The following is a 12,621-nucleotide window of genomic DNA, read 5'->3' on the forward strand; positions in this document are numbered from 1 at the left end:
GTGAGCTTTTTTTTTCTGATGACACCTCAGCTTTTATTTAAAAAACAAAGCCACATTGGTTTGTTTGTTTGTTTGTTTCCCAATAGATGCCCTTCCTAGCGCCCTCACAGGTGGGGAAGGTTTCCAGGAGTAAGGTCTGTAACCCTCCCCAAGCAGCTTGCCCGCAGCCCCAAATGCTCCTGCTTAGCCATGTTTTGTATACGTGTTTTTGACTTTGTGCTCAAGAGCAGCCGTCCGACCCCCTGCCATCCATTCTCTAGCAGGTAGACATCACTCTTGTTTATATCAGAAGCACTTGGAGCTGCAGTGCTCCAAATTCGAGATGTAGGTGTCAATAGATCTCGAGCCCAATTTCAAGCCGCTCAGATAAGAATACTAAGAAATGTTTCCTTTCTTTTTGGTAAGCTTTTCCCAAGCGTCTGCTCTGCTCAGCGTGATTTCCCTGTCATTGATTGGCTCCTCAGCGTCCAACCAAAGAGAACTGGGGTGCAGTTAGCCCAGAAAATGGCATCCCTTATGTCTTGAGCTTTAATTTTGAATTAACTGCATGGAGCTTCTTAATTTGGTGTTTAAAATTCTCAGGATCCCCCATCCCCTCCAAAAAAGTTCTTTCTCCAAAGATCCCACACTAAATTTCTTTGCATTCTGGCATGCTTACATTTTGCTTTCTTAAACCACATGAGCTTTTTGAAAGGTACTGTGAGGCTCATCTGAATCTAGCCTTTAGGTCCACGCTTGGACAGCATAAGGCTCTTGTCATGTGTCCAACTCAGTTCTAATCAGCTGACCTGAGCCTTAAGCCTTCAGTGGGCTACTTAGAGTTTTCCCAGCTTTGGCCTGAGGAAGACTTCTGTAAAAACCAGAAAGGGAAAACAAGAACTCAATCTTTACAACCAGTGGAGGGCTCAGGTCTTATTCTACCTTCCTGACTCCTGGGTAATGAACCCAGAAGTCTGCAGTTACCCAGTTGGGTGTGGAAATCACAGAGTGAAAAGACTAAACCCTAATTAAGGCTGAGCCTTTTAACACTTTAATTCTTGTGATACATCAGAATTTTATTTCCAGATCTTCCCTTTTCTTTAGAGGAAAGACTACAATCAGAATTGTATCTGCTCTTCACTACCATTGTTATCCGGGTGTTTTTATTCCAGAAACTTATTTTATTGATGTGCTATGACACTGTAATGTTCTGTACTTTAACAACTGTCAGATAAGTGAAATTTGATATTATAAATAACTTTTCCTAGGATATTAGCTAAATATTGTAAAAATCAATCTGTACTTTGAATTCTCCTAACTCAAGAAATTCCAGGTCACCATATCTTTGTTTTACAGAATTAATTTTTAATTTCTTCAAATCCCCTGAATTGCCATTAGAAGTACATAAAAGGCCAGCATCTAGAATTTACGAATATGCTTGTGTTGATCATGCTGCTGTTAACCAATCTGGAATACAGTCATTGGGTTTTTCAAGAAGAAGAAAATGTTTTAACTTCCCTAGACAGGTAGTCCTTTATTATGAAATCATGTTTTCACTTGGAAAACTCTAGACAGATGAATTCCTGAAAACAGGTTATTCACTGAGAGCATTTAATCTTAAAAACTTATGGCCTGGGGATTAAGATAAGCTCTCAGGAGAGATTCCTGATACCAAACAGGTTTGGCAGTCAATTTCTGGCAGCTCAGCACCAGAGAAAGGAGGGATTCTGCTGTCCTTCTGAATCTCTTCTTAATTGTTAACTCTAGAAAGCAGTAGGAAAAAAGAGCCGTAGGATTTTAGCTTTGCAAGGAAAAGAGTTTACATCTTGCTGTTTTTAAAGTAATAGATTTTAGAGTGTTCTAATCTAAACATTTCATTAAATAATTTAGATGTATGACCTGCCATATTCAGTAAGAACTGAAATTGGAATATTTAATGGTAAGGAAAAGGCACCTGATTGGCCAAAGCATTGTTGCTACTTGATGATCATGTCCGCGCACTAATGCCCGATGTTAACCGTTCACTCTAACCCTGCCTGCTCGCACCCCCACTAACCGTGCATGCACTGAGGGAGGCTGGCTTTGTTCATGCTTGCTGCCAAGGACTGTGAGTACTGTGTTCACACTCCCGTGTCACCGGGCTGGCCTTGTCACCTCCTCAACTTCTAGTCTTTTCTGTTCCGGGCAGGCTTGAGGGGTAGTGAAAAACCACACTAGAACCAGACATGCCTGAATTCGAATTTCAGCTTTCTGTGGAACAGCGGCACCGCATCACCGGGTTGCTCTGTAAAATGGTGACATTTGCGAGAGTAACTATCCAAGGCGTTACAGTAGATAAAATAAGGAAAGGACCTTACAGTTCTTAATATACAGGGGGTCTGAGTCAGTGGTAGCTATTTATTATCATTTTTATCGAGAAAAAATAGATAATCAGAGTTAGGTATTAGATTCGTATGTCACCATTTTAAAGACTCACATGCCCAGATCCAGACATGTCAGGTCTGGAGCCCAGTATTTTGATTCCAATGTGCCACTTGGTAGTGGGTTGAAAAGACAGTGCTCTGGACTAGAAGATACATATATTTTTTTATCGGAGTATAATTGCTTTACAGTGTTGTGTTAGTTTCTGCTGTACAAGAGCATGAATCAATTATATGTATACATATATCCCCTCCGTCTTGAGCCTCCCTTCCACCACCCACCCCCTCACCCACCCTACCACCCCTCTAGGTCATCAGAGAGCCCTGTGCTGAGCTCCCTGTGCAGGAATGGAGTAGAAGATATTCTTAATTTAGTGAGCCTGAAAGTTAATTTAGTAAATCATTCGTCCACTGCACAGTGGTAGAACCAGTCACAATAATTGTATCAAATAGTTGACATTTTGCTGGTTCTCATAGCTTTTGCTTTTTAAAATTAAGCATTTTTTTAATAAAATGAAAGTAACGTATTGGGACTTCCCTTGTGGTTCAATGGTTGAGAATTCACCTTCCAATGTAGGGGGTGCAGGTTCGATCCCTGGCTGGGGAGCTAAGATGCCACAGGCCACAGGTGGCCAAAAAACCAAAATATAAAACAGAAGCAATATTGTAACAAATTCAATAAAGACCATAAAAATGGTCCATACTAAAAAAAAAAAAAAATTTCCAAAAAAGTAATATATTAAAAAAATAAATATGAATACTAAAGCAAACTGGGAAATTAGAAACAATAAGAAATCACCCTTCCATAATTGAAGAAGTCCACTATTCATATTTTATTTTTTCCTTCTAGTTTTTTTTTCCTAAAAGGCAAAGGGATGCATGATCATAATTGTTTGGCATATACAGAGTTTGATTTTACGTTTTTATTTTACTTTACATCATGTGCTCTTTCTTATATTATGATACAATTTTTATAACTTTATATGATATGCTATTTCCCATGTTATAATGTAGTTTTTCAGTGACTACATGATATTTCATTAAGCAGATGTTTTATTGCTCACAGTTGGACATGTAAGTGGCTTCTGCTTGTAGTTGCATTTTATTTTTAATAAGTGGATGTCAGGATCATGTCAAGATAAACATCCAGTGAGACCAGAACAGGCGCTCTCCTTTGACTGAAATAATAAAAAGTTGACTCAAAGTCGCTTGCAGATGAGTAAGCCTCTCCCAGCCCTAGAAAACTGATGAGGATTATAAGGAAGTCATTTCCTCAGACTCTAGCTTAGAGAAGGGTTTAATGGTTGAGAGGGGGGTGGTTCACCCTGCACTTGTGCCTGAAATGTTTAATTTCAGGTTTGTGTTTGGACCCCTTAACGTGTCAGAGTGGCTATCAGAATAACCTTGGCCTTTCTGAAGGGTAGGCTTACCACCTAAATCACTACTAAATATTGTTGGCGTGACAGACTTCCTAGGACCGTACCCTAACTGTAGAATGCCAGTTCCCACCCTCAGAAGGCCCACCCTTCGATGTGTGTGTGCGTGCTCAGTATCTCAGTCGTGTCCAACTCTTTGAAGCCCCATGGACTGTAGCCCACCAGGCTCCTCTGTTCGTGGAACTGGAGGATCCAGGGTATGTTAGCCAGAGCCCCAGAGCAATGGTGAACCACATGGCATTCTACCAGCAAGCAGAGGCTGTGACTTGGCCCTCTTGCTCAGCCTTCTTATAATACTTTTCATATGAACTTAACTCCAAGAAATATGCTCAAAGACCAGCCCATCTTGGAGTGCGTATAATGAAAAATGATGCCTTGTGTAAGTAAATCCATAGCCAGAAAGTTTTGAAGATGTTTTTTTAAAAAACATTGAAGGGCTCCTATAGGCATCTTCCTAAAAGAACCTTTATCTCCTTTGCAAATAATGAGCCAAAAGTCTTTAAGTCACTAAAGGGACTAGTGACACTTTAAGTCACTAAAATGAGGCCAAGAGTCTAAGCCTCAAGCCATTATCTGCTCAGGTGCTGTCTTCTCTCCCAGGCCCCTCTTCCAGGGGCATCTAGACTCCTCTAGGGAGGTGGAGAGGCCTTCTGCAAATTAAGAACCAGGCTCCAGAGCCCAGCTGGTCTGGCTTAGCTCCTCCTTCCAGTGCTGGCTGTGTCCCCTGGATCAGAGAGCCGAGCCCCGCCCAAGACTCCCCCCTTGCTTGTCTTATGGCGGTGCCAGTGCCGCCTTGGGGTGATTTCACGAGGGTTCAGTGTGATGCTGTGATGTGGTGACGTGTGTGGCGCACTCAGCACCACACCTGGAAAGTAGCAGCTGCTCAGTAGCTTCGGCCACTGGGATAAAAATCTGTCTCTTTCTGAAAGCTGGCTCTGCACACATGCCGTGATTCTTACTGCTTTTTGTGTGTAAACAGATTTGTAGTTTTCTTTCAAGAAATGGTTCATATAAAAGTGAGATGGGAGAAATCCACCAGCCTCAGGCAAACCAGGCAATGTGAAGTAAAGGAATTTCCTCTATGTCCCACCACACATTTTTCTTCTAAGTATGTAAGTAATGTGTGTTCATCATAAATAGCTAGAGAAATTCAGAAAAGTCAAGTCCAGAAATTATTGGTGATGTTAAAAAAAGAAAAAGAAGAAAAATAACAAGTTTGTACTCTGAAAAGGATCTGTTACTGATAGTGTTACGTTTACATGTAAATAGATACTGATCAGTAGAAATCTAACTCATATGCACACTCCCTTTGCATCATGCATGTCAGTTCCATGGTTCTGTGTAAAGTCTATGAGCCAGGGAGCGGCACTGGCTGATTGTCCCATCTGTCTTGCTGGGTTGGGATAATGGTAAAGGGGTTGAATGTGCATTGAGTTTCTTGTATCAGTGTTGTCTTCAAGACATGGCCACTTCTTTACATGAGGCTGTCGGCAAAGATGATTAGAAAGATGGCTGGACTAGATGACTTTTTATCTATTCTTCTGTCCAGACAGACACAAACAGCCACAATGTTTATTGCATATCTGCTATTAACTCATCACTGTTCTGGGCACCAAGGACGCACTGTAAGTAGGACAGACGTGGTCCCTGCCCTCGTTGACCTTCATTCTGCTGAGGACAAATCTGAGATATTGTATTCTGTGTACATAGACACCCTTTCCTGTACCTTTAGACAGTGCCGTTCAGCACACTCAGTTGACGTTACGATTACCATAAGACCTGAGCTATCTGAAATGACACGCAGCACCTCAACTCTTTGACACCTTGGCATCTCCATAAATTCGGATATTCACCTGAGTTATGGTGCATAGCAAATCTCAAGGGATGGTCTGCCAACCCAGGAGTGACTGAGAGAAAAGGGACACCCCAGGAAGTAAGTAGATCTCACACCTCAGAGCTGTAGGGATGTGTCAGAGCAGGAGTCTCAAAGAAGTGAGCCTCTCAGGATACAATTGCATTTGCCAGTTCTGCCTATGTGGATCAGGAGTGGCTAAAACAGAAGTACTGTTTAGTACTAGTTTAGTACTATTTTAGTACTGTTGAAAGCAGCTTCTAGCAAGGGCATACTGCACCACAGCCAGTACAGAAAAGCAGCTCTAAGCATAACAGGAAAACCCCACCACACGTCCCCCCTGCCGCCCCACCACCCACTTCCTGCTCCCTACATGACTAGCTCTAACCTGGCAAAAGGAAACTACAACACATCTAAACATCTCCCCCCTCTCTTCCACTGCCCTAAAATCCCTAACAAGGCTCATCATTTGCTAGAATTCACATCTACTAGAGAAACAAGTTTTTCAAGACCAGAAGGCCTGTCTCCCCAACTTGGCCATGGGCTTCAACTAAAGCTGTGTCTGACTTGTTCACTATTGCATCCTCACAGCTAGAATGTGGTAGGTGCTGAGCAAGTATTTGTTCATGATGAAGGAATCTGAGACCCACCATCTCACTAGGAAGAGGGCTATGATTGGTTCAGGTGTCCTGTGAGCAATCATGGCTTGAGGACCATGTATTTGCCATCTCACTGAAGGAGTTCCAGCCATCGTAATAAGACACGAAAAAGGAATTGGAGGTATATAAGTCTTAGAAACGGGCTTCCCAGGTGGTGCTAGTGGTAAAGAACCCACCTGCCAGTGCAGGAGATGTAAGAGACATGGGTTCAATCCCTGGGTCAGGAAATCCCTTGAAGGAGGGCATGGCAACCCACTCCAGGATTCTTGCCTGGAGAGTCCCATGGACAGAGGAGCCTGGTGAGCTACAATCCACAGGGTCGCACAGAGTCGGACATGACTGAAGCAATTTAGCACATGCTTGCACAAGTATTAGAAATAGATGTGAAAATTAATATTTGTAGGAGATTTGGTGCTCTGCCTCAGTGATTGCCAGCCAGGGGTGATTGTGCCATCCAACCCTCTCCCCAAGGACATTTGGCAGTGACTAGAGATATCTTTGGTTGTCAGCTGTGGGAAGGAGAGCTGTGTGCCATTAGCATCTCATGGGTTAAGGGCAGGGATGCTGCTGCTCAGCATCCTACAGTGCATAAGACAGCCCCACACCCAGGGTGATCTGGCCCCACATGTCACTAATGCCGAGGTTGAGGCCACAGCATTCATTAGTATCAGGAGGAAACTCACCAGCCTCAGAGGAGGGAGCCCTTTCCAGCGAAGCTCAGCCCTTCCCGCAGCCCAGATGTTGTCAGCAGATTTCAGTTAATGCTTTACAGCTATTGGTAGGAATAAGGTCTCTCTTCCTCAGTCACAGCAAGCAGATCCTCCAAGGGTTGTATCTCTGAGGATTGCCGTGGGCTCCCAGAAAGGACCACCAGAGCCAGGTGGTCTGTGCCACGTGGCTGTCCCTGGGGTCTCCAAGGCTTGACTCAACTTCTTAGGGCTAATGGTGCCTGCAGTAGGGGAGTGTGCGTGCATGGGCTGACCCTCAAACTCTCCAGCTTCTCTCCTTCTCAGAGAACCTCGGTGGCCTCTTGGGCATTTCCACACCATTGATACCATGTCTCCTCATGTTTTTGTCCAGACGCCAATTCTAGGGTTTCAGAACCGCTTCGCAGCATCTTTCCTGAAATGCATTCAGACTCAGCCAGCAAAGACCTGCCCGGCCGCATTCTGTTGGATATGGACAATGATACAGAAAGCACCGCCCTGTGAAGAAAGCCACGCCCCACCCTTGACCCCTTCCGCCCTGGCGAGTGGAGCAGGGGCAGGCAGATGTTAATCTTCATAGACCAAACAGTGAGAAGCTTTCAGTGAAGGGGAAGAAGAAAGGCCTCACCATGCTGGATGTGGCCTTCTCACAGCCCCAGGAGAGAGCAGAGGCTGACACTTAAAGCTGGATGACCTGTGTCTTGAAGAAGTTGGCTTTCTCTACATGGGAAAGAATCATGCCAAAAAAAATTTTTTTTCTTTTTTAAAGAGAGATACCTACAGTGGAAGGTGTATCATTGCCGAGACATGTGTTGGAAGCTTTTGTCTCTGCTGTTCACACAGGCAGCACCATGGGCAACTTGGAATGAACAAAGAGCCATGCATTAACACTCTATTTAATGAAGTACATCCATTATGCTCACCTACTTCCTGCTGCTTGGACTTTGCTTCTCATCTATCACAAGGGAGTTTCCTCTCCTTCAGACATGCTGCAGAATCATTTTGTATGAAGTATGGTCTGTGTCTCCCCGACCCCTCAGAACCACGAGCATTGGGGGTGACTGCTGGATCCGTCACCTCAGCAAACTGGATCGCCTTGTGCCTTGTTGGATTGCCAGAATGTAGACAGAAATGTACTGTTCTTTTTTTTTTTAAACAATGTAATTGCTACTTGATAAGGACCGAACGTTACTCTAGTTTCATGTTTAATTTGAATTAAATATATTCTGTGGTTTATATGAAAACTATCATTCTTGCAGGCAAAACTGTGGATTGTGTGTGTGCATGTGTCATCTGTCACTTAACTACAGAGAACTGTGGATGGGGGACTTCCCTGGCAGTCCAGTGGTTAGGAGCCTGCGCTTCCACTGGAGGAGGCGTGGATTCCGTCCCTGGTCAGGGAAACTGAGATCTCACACGTCAAAAAAATTTTTTAAATTAAAAAAAAGACTTGTGGATGGGACAGCCGAAAGTCTTAACTGTGAACGTAGAAGTTTGAAAGGGTCAAGAGCAAGGTCACAGAAGTGAGACCCGCCCCCAGGGGACCCAGAGACCTCCCAGACTGGTTCTCTCTCATCGAATGTTCCAGGGGCTGGGCTCTTCCTTTGCTCTTCTTACCAGTCCTGATTCTTTTTCTTGTCTGGAGACACTTGTCCAGCGACACTTAGACACTTGGAGGCCAACTCTCAGTATCTCAGCCCCACAGGCTCAGTGCAGGAGGCAGAGCCATTCATTACCTTCCAGGGAAATCCCTCTTCTAGTGACTGGAAAGCACTTCTTTCCCAGGATTGAAATAACCTGGGAAGAGTGGATGTGGGACTGGAGCAAAGTGAGGCCGATTGGCTGGACACCTATTGTGTTGGTAGTGCCTCCCTGTGGCCCAGATTTGGCATCGTCTCTTGGGACACAGGCTGCCATGCTGGCTGCCCCAAGTGGCTCCACTGATAGAATCCATGACCCGACCCCTGCTCAGAAGCCACTGGACCTCCTTCCCCTGTTGTCGTTGTTTTTCAGTTGCTCAGTCATGTCCGACTCTGCAACCCCATGGACTACAGCACACCAGGCTTCCCTGCCCTTCACTATCTCCAGAAACTTGCTCAAACTCATGTCCATTGGATCAGTGGTGGCCATCCAACCAATCTCATCCTCTGTCACCCCCTTCTCCTGCCTTCAGTCTTTCCCAGCATCAGGGTCTTTCCCAATAAGTCGGCTCTTCGCATCAGGTGGCCAAAGACTGGGGCTTCAGCTTCAGCATCAGTCCTTCCAATGAATATTTAGGACTGATTTCCTTTAGGATTGACTGGTTTGATCTCCTTGCAGTCCAAGAGACTCTCAAGAGTCTTCTCCAGCACCACAGTTATATGAATTAACTGAAACTTAACTTGCAAAAGACAATCACTTTTTTCTCTTAACTCAAAGTTTAACTCCCTGCACTTTTAAATTACATTGAAAATATGTACCTGTAAACCTGTCTACCCCCTATCTTAAATTTGTGTTTACTGAAGGCTCACTCTTTCCTTCCTCATACACCACCTCTGTTCTTTTTCTCTGCTCCCTCCCATCCCTGTTTAGCACTATAGTAAAAAACCTCTAGAGAAAGCAAAAGTCTCCGTGTATTGATATGTTGCTCCTAAGTATTGACCCCCTCTCCAGAAGCTCAGCCATCCAGTCAGGCATCTCTGCAGACCTTGGAGATACTTCTTCCAGAATGCCTGAACTCACACTCCAGAGGGAGCTGGGATGCGGTGCTTGCCCAGGAGACGGTGTGGGTCCCTGGGGAGGAGGAAGGGCCATGGCAAACATTCTCCCCAGAATGTATGCTGAGGTTTGTTATTTGAACAAAATGATTCTGAAATACACCAAACCCTACCTCTTTACTTTAGGAACAGTGTTCACGTTTCCCTCTCCAGTTGTTTGTAGCTATCACCCTACCACAGCGGCTCCCATCTAAAGAAAGATGAAGCTTGCTTGCCCCTGTGTGTGTCAGCAGCCGCTGTCCTTCCTGAATGGCCGAGTCATGGTGTGGGACATGCTGGCTCAGCTTGTAGTCAGAGCTGTCATTGCATCACCACGGGAGCACCTCCAAGGTGCTGCAGAGACAGAATCACCCCTGTGTGGGGGGCAGGGGTCGCCATGTGACTGTCACCTTGCCCAGAGTATACTACACATGACAAGAGTCTTTTCACCATACCCACCATCAGAGAGGTGGAGAGGTCTGTAATACAAACTCACATGGCCTTCCCTGACCATCAAGGGAGGTGCTGGGATCTGCCCTTCAAACTGTTCCCTTCCCTTCTCCATACAAATATTCCTCATGGCAGCGTCAGTCCTGGGTGCCCAGGCCTTCTGTTCCTGCTTCCCTGCCCACAGCGACACCAGAGTCAAGGACCTGGGCCTCTCACCACGCACCCCTTGCAGGCAGCACCCATCTGCCTGTTCTTGGTCTAGCCCTTTGGAGGCTACAGGGGGTCAGGGTGTACCCTGGTTACCTTGATTGTACTGGGCTCTACCCTGTGAACTCCCTACAGGTCAGAAGCACGTGGAATGACTGAATCCCTGAACCTGTTTAATACCCTGGTTCCCTTGGGGGCTCCGTGGAGCCCCTTGGTCCCCTTCTTGGGGCTTCAGCTTCCAGTACTGTCCTGAGCCCAGTGAGTCCTTAAAGTGCTCATATTTGCAGGACTTAAGACAAACCCTCTTTCTAGTTTCTCTACCTGTGGTCTAGTCCCACCATTCTGCCACCTGCACCCTGAGCCTGATGGTCTGTGAGTGCATTTCAGAGCCCTAAGTAGTCTCTGACTCACAGTATAGGGTCTTGCATGAGACCGGGCGGCACACCACTGACAGATATTTCTAGACCAAAGGCATCCATTTTGCTAATAGCCTAGTGATGGAGCTGAAGATAAAGATCTGTGAACATGGTGAGGCCACTGGCTCTGATGCAACCAAAAGGCAAAAAGCGCTTCAAACTGCCTGAGTTGCCAGCTTAGGGAAAAGGCATGAAGTGGTGCAGAGTTGAGGCACCTTCTCTGGCATCACTTTTAGAGGTGTCTCTGCAGTTCACTCTCCCATTAACCCATCTCCATCACTGAGGCCATTCTGCATTTCTTGCCCTGGTACCCTCACCACAGATTCTCCCCCCTCCCCCGCCTCACCTTTATTTTTTATTGTTTTTTTGCCTGAACTTTGTAGGGTTTGTCTCAGTTGCTTGCAAGCAAATGACTCCTACTTGATACACTCTTCAAAAGAGAGTGTAGCACTACATGCTATAATACAACCAGAGATGATATCTCATCACCCCAGCCGGCAGAGGCTGCCCTCTTCTGCTCACTCTCTGGCATGTAGCTGTACAAACCCCTGGCAACCCCACAGGCAAGCTCTCCCCACATCACCCCACCCTTCTTATCCACACAGGTATCCATAAATGGTACACACTGTCAGTTATCGCTGAGCAACAAATGACCACTAACTTAAGCAGCTTAGAACAATGCACGTTTATTATCTCATTGTTTCTGTGGGTCACAAGTCCAGACAGAACTTAGCTAGCCCCTCTGCCTGGGTCTCACAAGGCTGCAGTCAAGGGTCACGTGGGTCTGGGGTGTCATCTGGAGGTCCGACTGGGGAAGGACCCACTCCTAAGCTCCCTCGGGATGTTGTCAGAAGTCACGTGCTTGTGCTTGTAGGACCACAGGTCTGAGAGCCTATGCTGATTGCTGACCGTGATCTAAGTGCTGCCTGCAGTTCTGATCATATGGGCTTCCGCAGGGAGGCTGCTACTTCAAGTCAACAAGGAGACCCCTAGAGTGAGTCTGCTGGCAAGACCATGTCTGCGTGCTGTAATGCAATCCCAAACAGCATCTCATCACCCCTGCCATATTGTGTTGGTTAGAAGCCAATCACAGGCTCTGTCCACACTCAAGGGGAGGGGATTACACAAGAGCAAGACACCAGGAGGTGGGGATCACTGAGGGTCACCTTGGGGTCTACCCATCACCTACGTCAAAATGTCACCACAAATGACCCATCAGGATATACTTGAGCCAAATATATTTTGAGAAGAAAAAAAACAAAAATTCATCAGAATTCTGTTTTTACCTTCTGTATTTGTATTTGAATGCAGTTTTCATACATATCAATAAATTATATTTGGATGACCCAAAGTGTTTTTCATGTTATTTCATGGTAGAAACAGAATTCTTGCTTTCACCTAAGGATGTTTCGAATTGAAGCTGTGTCTTATAATGATTTCTATGTCTTCTTTAGGTGAATACCATGGGCTTACTCTTCCATACACTGACCTAGACCCTGGGGAACCAAGCTGAGCCACACAAACGTGGTCTTGGCCTGCAGGAAGCTTGCAAACAGATACCTGGCAGCAGGGAGAGGCTGGGGGATGGGGAGGGGTGGACCATGGAAACACACGGGAGGAAGGTCCCTGTTGGTAGAGAGAGGAGTGGAGAAGTGGGCTCTCCAGGTGCTAGGAATGGCCTGTGAGGTGAGAGAGAGCACAGAAGTAGAGGGGGAGGTGGGCCACGGGCAAGGAGTGAGTCTGGCGAGGGAAGCAGGAGC

The 12,621-nt window shown here is 45.7% G+C and overlaps 1 protein-coding gene across 5 annotated transcripts in view; it reads left to right on the plus strand.

The window, feature by feature from the left end:
- ARHGAP17 (Rho GTPase activating protein 17) overlaps positions 1-12,206 on the plus strand; it is a 103,945-nt gene extending 91,739 nt beyond the window's left edge. For 2 of the 5 annotated variants that reach the window (XM_027527327.1, XM_027527331.1), the window contains one exon: positions 7,427-12,206. In XM_027527327.1, coding sequence (XP_027383128.1) covers positions 7,427-7,557 — 131 coding nt within the window. In that variant the 3' untranslated portion in view covers positions 7,558-12,206. Of the gene's footprint in view, positions 1-86; positions 135-1,869; positions 1,919-7,426 lie in introns of all 5 variants that reach the window. The other 3 variants (XR_003508670.1, XM_027527329.1, XM_027527328.1) reach the window with 3 other exon arrangements.
- Positions 12,207-12,621: the final 415 nt, after the last annotated feature.

This window comes from Bos indicus x Bos taurus, chromosome 25, assembly GCF_003369695.1.
Source record: "Bos indicus x Bos taurus breed Angus x Brahman F1 hybrid chromosome 25, Bos_hybrid_MaternalHap_v2.0, whole genome shotgun sequence".
Taxonomy (NCBI): domain Eukaryota; kingdom Metazoa; phylum Chordata; class Mammalia; order Artiodactyla; family Bovidae; genus Bos; species Bos indicus x Bos taurus.